Source organism: Arachis hypogaea, chromosome 3 (genome assembly GCF_003086295.3).
Source record: "Arachis hypogaea cultivar Tifrunner chromosome 3, arahy.Tifrunner.gnm2.J5K5, whole genome shotgun sequence".
Taxonomy (NCBI): Eukaryota; Viridiplantae; Streptophyta; class Magnoliopsida; order Fabales; family Fabaceae; genus Arachis; species Arachis hypogaea.
The window spans coordinates 23,793,476-23,805,333 of record NC_092038.1 but is presented as its reverse complement, the minus strand read 5'-3'; the positions used below and the strand labels follow the sequence as shown (position 1 = coordinate 23,805,333).

Sequence of the window (11,858 nt, the reverse complement as noted above, 5' to 3'; positions counted from 1 at the left end):
TGAAAAACCATTCACCGTATAACTTGTTTTTTATTCACCTCTCATGTAATTAACGCCTTTAATGAAATAGTAAATGTAAAGATCAAGGGAAATAACATACGTGGTACATTTTTCTTTTTTATATTAAAATCTTGTTTTCGTAATATTAAAAAACAATAAGTTTTGTTACTAAAAGGAAAAAAAGGTTCTATTTTCTTTTTGTAGAATAAATAATATTTTGACACTCGAAAGATTCTGATTTTACTAAAATAGATTCTAATCTTTGTTTTGGACAAAATAAATTTTCAAATATTAGTTCCATTTGATAAAATGAGTTAATAATTAATCTATCATTTTGGTCATTTAGACCATTTTGTCCAATAAAACTAATATTTGAAAATTTATTTTATCAAAGATAAAGATTGCAATTGAGATAATTATATATAAGACGGTTTATTCCATGGGAATATTTCATAATCCTATGTTGTAGGTTTTGGACATTAATACAATGTAATTCTTGTACTCATCGAGGCCGGGATTATTCACCAAGTGGAAATATACTCAAATTCTCTATAAATTTTAGCTATACTTTAGGACTAGAATATACATATCGTTACAAATATTTTTAAGCAATATTAAATGACAGTGATGTGATTGCTTACTATATAGCTTAGTCCTAACTAAAAATTTCTCTATAAATTAAGATAGATGAGTCAGCAGCTTAATTCATTAATCATTACTACACATCCTCTTCAATCTCACATGCCATTTGGCAAAATAATCTACTATATGCTTTATCAATTATCATCACTGAGGTAATAACCAAACTAGTCTTATATTTGCTTCTCTCTTCTGTTTATACATACACATTTTATTTTTCTTCTTCATTCATGCATGTTCTTATGCCGGTGACATATCAACATGTTTTTTCTTTTCAATATGATAATATTTTCCAACAAAATAAACATTCGTGGGGAACTTTACCTCATGTGTTGCTCTTCACTTCGACTTCACAGGTTTGTTATGCTGAGAATAATAATGTCATTGCAATTACTGCAGCAAATGATCCAATTAACGATCCAACGTTGACAACAACTCCTCATCAAATTAATTAATTATATAATACACTGCACCGTTCTTATCATCTCTAAGGTAATGTTCTCATTTGTTTGATGATATCAAATGAACAAATATATATTTGTAACACTTTTTGAACCTTTTGGCATCCTCTTTTTGTAGTTTCTTAATAAGGTATCTTTCTTTGTTGTTATTGAGAGTGAGAAGTGAGAAAACTAAATTCAATCACATAAATAAAATTCCCTTTACACAGCTAGCTAAGTAACTAACTCCAGCTGTCAAAATAACAAACTAACAGAATTCAACTAACTAACTAACTAACTAGTTGTAAAAAATGATTGGATTGTAGCAGAGATTGCAGGCATGGATCTTAAAATACCAATAGATGACCAATTCTCCAAGTTGCATCCTTCATTACCATTAAGCACCAGAATTGGAATAGTTGGTGCTGGTCCAAGTGGTTTATCAGCTGCATATGCACTCTCTAGACTTGGTTATAATAATGTCACAGTTTTGGAGAAACATCACACAGTTGCTGGCATGTGTGAATCAGTAGAAATTGAAGGTAATTATATCTTACTACCACTCTCTAGCTGCTGATCCAATTGAATATATATGAATGATTTTTGTTTTGGATTACTATATATATATATGCAGGGAAAATTTATGATCTGGGTGGGCAAGTTCTTGCTGCAAATAGTGCTCCAGTCATCTTTCATCTCGCGAAAGAGACAGGATCCGAACTAGAAGAAATGGACTCACACAAGCTTGCTCTCATTGACCCTTGCTCTGGAAAGTTCCAAGATGTTAATGTTGCTGATGATTATGTGTCTGTTATGACACTTACTTTGGATATTCAGGTAAGTATATATAGTATTTAGTCTTTCATTTACATAATGAAATTAAATTTCCTTATTATGTTGATTCTGCTTATATGACTGGAATGACAGGAAAAGGTGAAGAACTCTAAGCATTTTGGGATCCATGCTGTTAGCCAAGTTGCTTCAGACTTGACTACAGATTATCTTGAGAGTCATGGACTCAAATCTGTTCCTAAATCTGTGGCTTATGGTTACACTGCCTCAGGATTTGGATTTGTTCAAGACTTGCCTTATGCATACATTCATGAATTTACTAGAACATCAATGGCCGGAAAAATTCGACGCTTCAAAGGTGGATATACAAGTCTATGGAAGAAGATTGCTGAATCACTTCCCATAAAACTTCATTGTAACACTCAAGTGTTGGCGATCAGACGTAGCTCTGAAAGTGTCAAAGTAACTGTCAAGAGATTAAATGAAAATGAAAAAACCATGGAGTTTGATAAGATCATAATCTCTGGTAATTTTCCATTAAGATATGGAAGAACTTATGGATCAGTGCCTTCAGCTTTCACAGGTTAGTGTATATACATATATATATGTTCATTTCTTTGTAAGGTACATATTGTTGTTGTTTTCTGATTGATTCTTGTTGCAGATTCTGAAGAAGAAGTCATGGATGCAACTGAACTTGAAAAGGACTTGTTCAGCAAAGTAGAGACATTTGATTACTACACCACAGTGTTTAAGATTAAAGGATTTGAACATCTTCCAATTGGGTTCTTTTACTTTGGTGAATACATGGAAGATCCCAACACCATTGGAAATCCTGTTGCAATGCAGAAGTTTTATGATGACAGTGACATATTCTTGTTCTGGTCTTATGGCAACTCTTCTGATATTAAGGGACCAACTGTCATCGAGCTTGCGATTAAAGCGGTTGAATCCATGGGGGGGAAAATTGACAAATTCATCCTTCAACGTCGCTTCAAGTATTTTCCTCATGTTAACAGCCAAGGTATTTTCGGAACTACTTAATGCCCATAATTTATTTTCAATTTTAGTTGAGAATTATAAACTCTAGAGTTTGAAATGCAGATATGAAATCTGGTTTCTATGAAAAGCTGGAGTCAGAACTTCAAGGTTCAAGGGATACTTATTATGTGGGCGGCCTTATGGCTTTCGAGCTCACAGAGAGAAATTCATCTTATGCCATGGCTCTCATGCGTAAGAACTTTGCAACTAGCAGTGATTTGCCAATGTTCCCTTACACTAAGGTAATTATTTAATATTTATATATTTTAGTTTTTAAATAGTCGCAAGATTGAGTTGCACTTACTAGAAGCATGTTATCTGCAGAGTTTGTTTCCACTACAAACTGAGTTCCAGAAAAAGGAGCCTAGAGAACTTGGTGAATTGCCTGGGGTGCAATTTCCCAATTTGCCCTCTTTGAACAGCTATTTGAAGCACTGGGGAACTCATCCAATCACTCAAAACAGAACTCTTTATTCTTGGATAAATGAAGAAGGAGAAGTTGTATGCAAAAGGAGCTATGGAGAACAAAATTCTAATGCTTCTTGTATTGCTCAGAATCTCTTAACATGCCGAAAGCCAATCATCAAGCCCGGTGACAAGGTTCTCCTAGTCTATGTCCCCGGTCTGGATTTCGTCGATGCCTTCTTCGGATGCATAAGGGCTAAGGTTATACCAGTTCCTGTTCTTCCTCCAGACCCCATGCAAAAAAGTGGACAAGCACTTGTGAAAATTGACAACATTGCAAAGTCATGTGGCATAGTGGCAATTCTATCAACAAAAGGTTATCACTCAGCTGTGCGGGCCGGATTTGTTAAAGGTCTAATCTCATTATCCGGAAAAGATGGGAAGTCTTCAGCTAGATGGCCAAATCTTCCATGGATGCACACTGATTCTTGGATCGACAAGTCAAAAAGTCTGGCTTCTGAATATGTAGATGATCAATGTGAGGCTCAACCTGGTGATATTTGTTTCTTGCAGTTTACGTCAGGTTCAACTGGGGATGCTAAAGGAGTGATGATTACTCATGGAGGCCTAATTCACAATGTGAAGTTGATGAGAGGAAGATACAAGAGCACCTCGAGGACCATGCTAATAAGCTGGCTTCCTCAGTACCATGACATGGGGCTCATTGGAGGACTTTTTACAGCTCTTGTTAGTGGTGGATCAGCTGTGTTGTTTTCGCCAATCACATTCATCAAGAAGCCATTGTTGTGGCTTGAAACTATGAGTAAGTACCAAGCAACTCATAGTGCTGCCCCTAACTTTGCTTTTGAGTTGGTGATCCGAAGGTTAGAGTCTAACACAGATAATCTTCAACATTTAGACCTTTCCTCCATGATTTTTCTTATGATTGCTGCTGAACCAGTGAGGCACAAGACTTTAAAAAGATTTCTTGAGCTAACTGGTCCTATTGGCTTATCCCAAAAGGTGCTAGCTCCAGGATATGGCTTGGCCGAAAACTGCGTTTTCGTCAGCTGCGCATTTGGACAAGGTAATCCTATTCTTGTTGATTGGCAAGGAAGAATCTGCTGTGGATATGTCCAGCCAGGAGATGCTGATGTTGACATCAGAATTGTTGATCCTGAGAGTGGCGAAGAGCTTCAAGAAGATGGAAAAGAAGGAGAGATTTGGATAAGTAGTCAAAGTTCAGGAATTGGGTATTGGGGAAAGGATGAACTGAGCCAAAAAACTTTCAGGAATGAGCTTCCAAACCATCCTGGAAGAAACTTCACAAGAACTGGTGACTTGGGAAGGATAATAGATAGGAAGCTATTCATCACAGGAAGAATCAAGGATCTGATCATTGCAGCTGGGAGAAATATATACTCATCAGATGTTGAAAAGACAGTTGAGAATTCATCCGAATATCTTCGTCCCGGGTGTTGCGCTGTCATTGGTGTCCCTGAGGAGATTCTATCAGCAAAAGGTATTGCCTTGCCTGACGGGTCTGATCAAGTTGGCCTCGTTGTAATTGCAGAAGTAAGGGATGGTAAATCAGTTAGCAAGGATATGATTGAGCATATTCAAACTCGTGTGATAGAAGAACATGGAGTTAGTGTTGCTTCTGTCAAGTTGATCAAGCCAAGAACCATCAGCAAAACAACATCAGGAAAAATCAAGAGGTTTGAATGTCTCAAACAGTTTGCAGATGAAACACTGAACTTGGTGCCACAACCTCTCTTGACAAAGAAAAAATTGGTAAGGTCATTTACTACAGGAAATTGCAAAGATGGAAGAACACCAAGGTCCAATAATGTAGCAAAAAACAATCTTGGAACTAGCCAAAGAATCACCAACAGGGAAATCGTGGAGTTCTTGAAAAAGCTTATTTCTGAGCAGGCAGGAATCCCAGAAAGTGACATATCAGTCACAGATAACATAACATCTTATGGTGTTGACTCAATTGGTGTTGTCAAAGCAACACAAAAACTCTCAGATTTTTTGGGAGTTCCGGTTGCAGCTATTGATGTCTTCACTACTTCTTGCATTCAAGAGTTGGCTAACTTCTCAGAAAATCTTCTACTCAAGTCTAAGCCACAACTTGTTAGCAATCCATCCAATGCTTCAGAAGAAGATATAGAGATTGCTGAAGTGGTTATGGATGTGTCCAAGACTCGCCAATGGGGTATTCGTTTACTTCAACTCCTAGCACTTTTTTATATTACTCTCATGCTGGTTTTTCCTGCTTACATATCCATCACTGCTTTTCTAAGTTTCAATCAAAGTATCAGTGCATTAGTGGAAGGAATTTCATGGTCAAACTACTTAATTTCTTTGACTTTGGCACCCCTTTCTTGGATCCTATGCATTGTTTCTACTAGCATTTGCATTTCAATTTTTGGGAATTCTTTCTTGAGGCCAAACTATGCCCTTGTTCCTGAAGTCTCCATCTATTCAATGGATTTTATCAAGTGGTGGACACACTATAAAACTCAAGAAATTGCTTCTAGAGTCCTAGCAGTACACCTCAGAGGAACAACATTCCTTAAGTATTGGTTTGAGATGCTTGGTGCAAGAATTGGATCCTCAGTTTTGCTTGATACAGTTGACATCACAGACCCGTCTTTGGTCTCAATTGGAGATGAAGCTGTCATTGGTGAAGGGGTTTTGGTTCAAAGCCATGAGGTAAAGAACAGGATCTTGAGTTTCAATCCAATTAGGATTGGAAAAAGTTGTTCAGTTGGACCTTATGCTGTTATTCAAAAAGGTAGTGTTATTAAAGATGGTGCTGAGGTACAACCCTTGCAAAAGGTTGAAAAAGGACAGCATGTGCTCAAGCCTACAAAGCTTAATAATGTTAAAGAGGTTAGTTCCTGAAATTATCATCCAGTATATGTATATCTATGCTACCATAGTTATGATGTTTCAAAAAATATTACTAAAATTAAAGTAGCATTTTTTAATCATTTTGTAATGCTTTATAAAAAGTGTTGCTAAAACAAAATAGTACCAAAATATAAAAAAAAATTAATTTTAAAAACACTTACATAACTACAATAAATACCATAAATATAGATATACTAATATATATATATATATATATATATATATATATATATATATATATATATATATATATATATATATAGTTAGTCTTTGTTTAACTGCCACTTATAAGTACATATCAATGCATTGTCATTGTGAACAAAACTACATCAATCCATAAAACAACTTGGTGAGTTTTATGGTGTTTTTTATTATGGTGTTTAAATTGCCTAACTTGTTTTTAAAGGTAAAAAATAAAATGTTTAAAATAAAAAGTAAAGTATTTAAAATTTATTAAATATTATCTATTTGCCTTTTTAAGTAAATTAGGCACAATTTCAAAGACACCATAACATTCACCAAATAACTTATTCTGACACTGGGCTATATTTATCTATCTAATTTATAATACATGTTTTTCACGAATAGAGATTAACATCTTATTATATATTATTCTATTATCATGCAAGCTTTTTTTTTTTTAAGTTGTAATTTTTATAAATTTTTTTATTGTATCCTTTTTTCCAATAACTTTTATTAGTATTATCTTCTAATTAATATTAATAATAAATTTAAATAATAATCTCTATTAATATTATCTCCTAATTAATAAATTTAATAATATTAATAAATTTTTTTCTAAGAAATTTTTTTATTATGTCTTTATCATCAATGCTATTTATTAAAATATTATTCTATTTTTATATATTTTTTATGATATAGATCAAATAATTTATATATTATATGTTTTTTTATAGATTTTTTAATTTTCAAAATAAAATTATAAATTATGAAATTAATTGATGTTCAACTATGTTAAGAGAAATCGTTAAAAAAATACTTGGATTTATTTAAATTTTTATAATTTTATTTTTCTTAAGTTATATAAATAATTGTAAAATTTTATTCAACAAAAAAATTATTTTTAATGAAATAGAATTTATATGAGTCAAACTTTGTTTAAATGCTAATAAGTATATTACTTTTTGTATTTATTTATGAACATTTTGTTTAAATTTAAATCTAACTCATCTACCAAAATCAAATAAAAAAATAGATTCTTTTTATCAAAAAATTCTACTTAAGAGAATATTTTAATATATATAATAGATTGTCAGAATTAATTTTTATTATACTATTATTATTATATTATAAAATTTATTATGATATAGTTTTTCTTTTAAAAATCATATAAGCTTGGAGCAATAACTCAACCTTTTTATTTCTTTTGTTTTTTTTTTTTTCCTCAGAATGCAACAATGCTAATTACCACAGACAAAAATGAACCTAGTGCTATCTACCAATTGATGGGGATCTATATTGTTGGCTTTGTAAGCGCTCTTGCTGCAGCCATTACATACTTTCTCTACACAAGGGTCTTCCAAAAACCAACATCATTCCAACACTTTTCATTCATGTGCATAAGTGGGGCTTTCCACTGGATTCCTTTCACTATTATTGCTTATGCCACCATGCTTTCTGAATTCCCATCAAGTGCCATTGTATTCACCATTTCACTGGCATGTGCTTACTTGCTTCATGGTCTCATTCTCAGCATTCTCACATGCATCTTCATTCGTCTTCTTCATTGTCAAAAGCAAAACCACTTTAAAACATGGCTTCGAAATCAATTGAGTCTTTCCTGCCACCTTAGATTTGCAAAACTCCTCACAGGAACAGAAGCTTTTTGTGTATATTTGCGCCTCTTAGGTGCAAAAATTGGCAAGCATTGTTCTATAAGAGCCATCAACCCAGTTTCAAACCCAGAGCTCATGGCAATTGGTAATGGTGTTCATCTTGGTGATTTTAGCAGAATAATCACCGGTTTCCATTACTCAAACGGATACACTTGTGGAAAAATAGAGGTTCAAGACAACTCAGTTGTTGGAAGTCAAAGCATTATTCTCCCTGGTTCTCATGTTGAAAAGAATGTCATTCTAGGAGCACTTTCAATTGCTCCAATGAATTCCATACTCCATGAAGGTAGCATGTACATTGGATCTCAAACAAGGGTTATTACCAAAAAACCCACAAGTGGTTTAGATGAACGAATAGAAGAGATGGACATGGCTTACAAGAAAGTAGTAAGTAACTTGTCTGCAAATTTAGCCACCACAACCATGAATGCTAAGGCAAGATATTTCCACAGAATTGGAGTTAGTGGAAAAGGGTACCTAAAAATGTATGACAAAATTGATGGAATTCCAATGCACAAGATTTTCCACCCTGGAAAGAGCTACCCTATCTTGATCCGACATAGCAATAGCTTGAGTGCTGATGATGATGCAAGAATTGATGCCCGCGGTGCATCTCTGAAGATACTCTCTGATGAACCCGGTTCTAACAATGCTCTCTTTGATCTTACATTGAAGACAGGCAAGGCATTTTATGCAAGAACTTTGGCTGATTTTGCAAGTTGGTTTGTGTGTGGACTTGCTGCAAGAGAGGAACTAGTCAAGAAATTCCCACATCTTCGTGAAGCAGTGTGGAATTCTCTTAGAAATGCTAACTCATATGCTGAATTGCATTACTACTCCAACATTTGCAGGCTCTTGCGCTTCAATGATGGACAAGAAATGTACGTGAAGTTCAAGTTGAGACCCTATGACAAAAGCATTGGTGAGAACACAGGTATGGTTAAGCCAATTGGGATTCTTCCACCAGAAACAGGTGCTATTCCAAGGGATGAAAATGATAAACGCCCTCTTCTTTTCCTTGCGGATGATTTCAAGAACCGCGTGAGTTCACCAGGTGGAGTTCATTATGTTTTCCAAATCCAAGTTCGACCGGTGCCGGATGATGAAGCCACACGTGATGTTGCTTTGGATTGCACAAGACCATGGGACGAAAATGACTTCCCTTACATTGATGTTGGAGAGATCAATATCACTGAGAATCTTTCTAAGGAAGAATCAGACATGTGTGAGTTCAATCCTTATCTCAAAAGCCATGAGTTAGATGTTATTCCTGCTACTTCGAACTCTCAAAGTGCTTCAATGGATCATGGTCGTTCATTGATCTATGAGATTTGCCAGTATGTTCGCAACAAGCGACCGCTCCCAGAATCTTGGAGGAACCTTATTGAGCAATCCGCGGTTAAGGTTGACTTATCATGTTGTCCAATGGCGGCGGCGGCATCATTGCCTAAAAAGCAGCCACAAAAAGTAACATTGGCAAGAACTTGGTATCAAACTTTCTCAGCACTCTTCATTCAACCATTTCTTCAAACAGTTTTACCTCATGCTGTGATTGGTTTATCTATTTATGCTCCCTTGTGTTGTATTGTATACATAAAGAATGCCAATGGATTCCCACTGCATTGGATGCTTCCAATATTTTGGATTCTCTCAGGTGTTATGGCTGCATTGGCTTGTGTTATAGCCAAATGGATTCTTGTTGGAAGAAGGAAAGTTGGTGAAACAATGCCTCTATGGAGCATAAGGATCATCATGGATAGCACATGGCAAGCCATAAGAACATTGATTGGAGATTATTTCATGGACATGACAAGTGGTTCATTTTTATTTATGGTTTGGATGAAGATGATGGGTGCAAGCATTGACATAATGGATGATGGTGCTTATATAGATAGTAGCATGGGATCTTTGTTGAACCCTGAAATGGTAAAGATTGAGGGAGGGGGTTGTGTAGGAAGAGAAGCATTGCTATTTGGACACATATATGAAGGTGATGAAGGTGGAATAGTAAAGTTCGGAGAAATTAAGATTGGTGAAGATGGGTTTGTTGGGAGTAGAGCAGTGGTTATGCCTGGTGTTCATGTGGAGAATGAGGGAAACCTAAGTGCCTTAACACTTGCCATGAAAGGTGAAATCATTAGGTCAAGATAAACACACGTAATCATGGTTTTGAATTGCGGTTGTTGTTGTAGTTGTCGTTGCATGCATTGTAAAACTATGAAAAATTTACTGCGGCAGTTTAAAATAACGGTGAATTCTATGATAGGTGCTATTATTTAGCGTCAAATTTTTGTTTAACTTTTTTTTTATAAATTTTAAATATTTAAAAATAATTTATTTTTATATTTTAAAAATAAATATTAATTTTTTATTCTTTTTAAAGTTAAATATTATTTTTAGACATCATAGTAATTACCTAAAATAATAATTAAAAGAATATAGATAGTATATAGGAATGCACGTGTATTTTCATGATGTAATATATGTAATATTTGTTGTGATATCATTAAAAAAGTTTGAGAATGATAAACTTTTTATAGGTACCACTCACATAAAGTTGTCAAAAAACAATTTTTTTTAAAAACGCCTACGTGGCAAAATCTAAACCATATATTCTAAAACCACACTTTTAACTACACAACACTTAAAACCGTAGCCCTTTACAAGAAAAGCGTCACGTAATGGAAAAAAATAAATTAGAAGATTTAAGAGAAGAAATAATTAAATTATTAAAATTAATAGATCAAAAACTAATGATTTTAACTAATGTTAATTGTAATGACACCGAATTCTTAAAATTAATAGAAAATGATTTTTCTCAAAATCTTTATTTTACTATAAGTTTTATTGAAAGACTTCAAAAACCTGAAAAAACTTATATTTCACATGGAATTCCTAAAAACTACTACTATGGAAATGATTCCCCATATCTCTATCATATTTTTAACCCACAACTAAATTCTATAGTAGATATGTTTGAAGAAATATTAGTATCCATAAAATTTCAAAGAAATAAGGAAAAAGAGGAACCTAATATAAACGAAATTAAACAAATATTAAATAAATATTTTCAGAAAGAGAATCCCAAAGAAGAAAAAATTTAAAATATATACAACATAACAAAACTTAAAGTAAAACCACCATTAAAATTATGAACATTGATGAAAAATTAGAAGAAGTTACAATGCTTTTTAAACAATTAAAAATGGCTCAAGAAAATAATATTATGGAACAAGAATTTCAAATAGAAGAAGAATTAGTAAATTTTGAAAATATAGAAAATGAAGAACACATCCTAGATTATTCAAGTGATGAAGAACCAGCAGCTCCAATACAAGTAAAAAATGAAGCTGGAACATCTAAGGATAATCAATCTCAATTTAAATGGGAAACATGTTTTGAAAATTATGCTTTTAAAAAAGGATTTATAAATAAAAATTCAAAGTATACAAAAATACCATCAAAATACATTCTTAAAATCCAGGAAACTGAAGGGGAAAGAATGCTTGATTTAGACTGTAAAAAGAATGAAAAAGAAATTTTCGAGAACTGGTTGAATTCCTTCTTATTAGAAGCCTTTACTAATCCAAAACTTAGTGAATTATCTGGAGGAGATATCTGGAATTATATAGGGTTTCATACTAAAAGAACTGTAAGAGATTATATGACATCAATAGAAAACCAAATAATAGAAGAATTAGCAACAAAAACAACAGTTTACGATAAAATATTACATATAATGATGATTCTGTATAAAGAATTT

General features: G+C 33.5%; 1 protein-coding gene across 2 annotated transcripts; it reads left to right on the top strand.

The window, feature by feature from the left end:
• Window positions 1–688: 688 nt before the first annotated feature.
• On the top strand, window positions 689–10,382 carry LOC112789893 (uncharacterized). 2 transcript variants are annotated; one of them, XM_025832024.2, is made up of 9 exons: window positions 689–794; window positions 996–1,131; window positions 1,409–1,621; window positions 1,714–1,916; window positions 2,007–2,454; window positions 2,536–2,895; window positions 2,976–3,154; window positions 3,237–6,218; window positions 7,649–10,382. In XM_025832024.2, the coding sequence occupies exons 3-9, from the start codon at window positions 1,420–1,422 to the stop codon at window positions 10,244–10,246; spliced, it is 6,972 nt and encodes a 2,323-aa protein (XP_025687809.1). In that variant the 5' UTR covers window positions 689–794; window positions 996–1,131; window positions 1,409–1,419; the 3' UTR covers window positions 10,247–10,382. The 2 variants fall into 2 exon arrangements, with proteins under 2 accessions (XP_025687809.1, XP_072088695.1); XM_072232594.1 differs by having other exon boundaries at window positions 1,406–1,621.
• The last annotated feature ends 1,476 nt before the right edge of the window (window positions 10,383–11,858 follow it).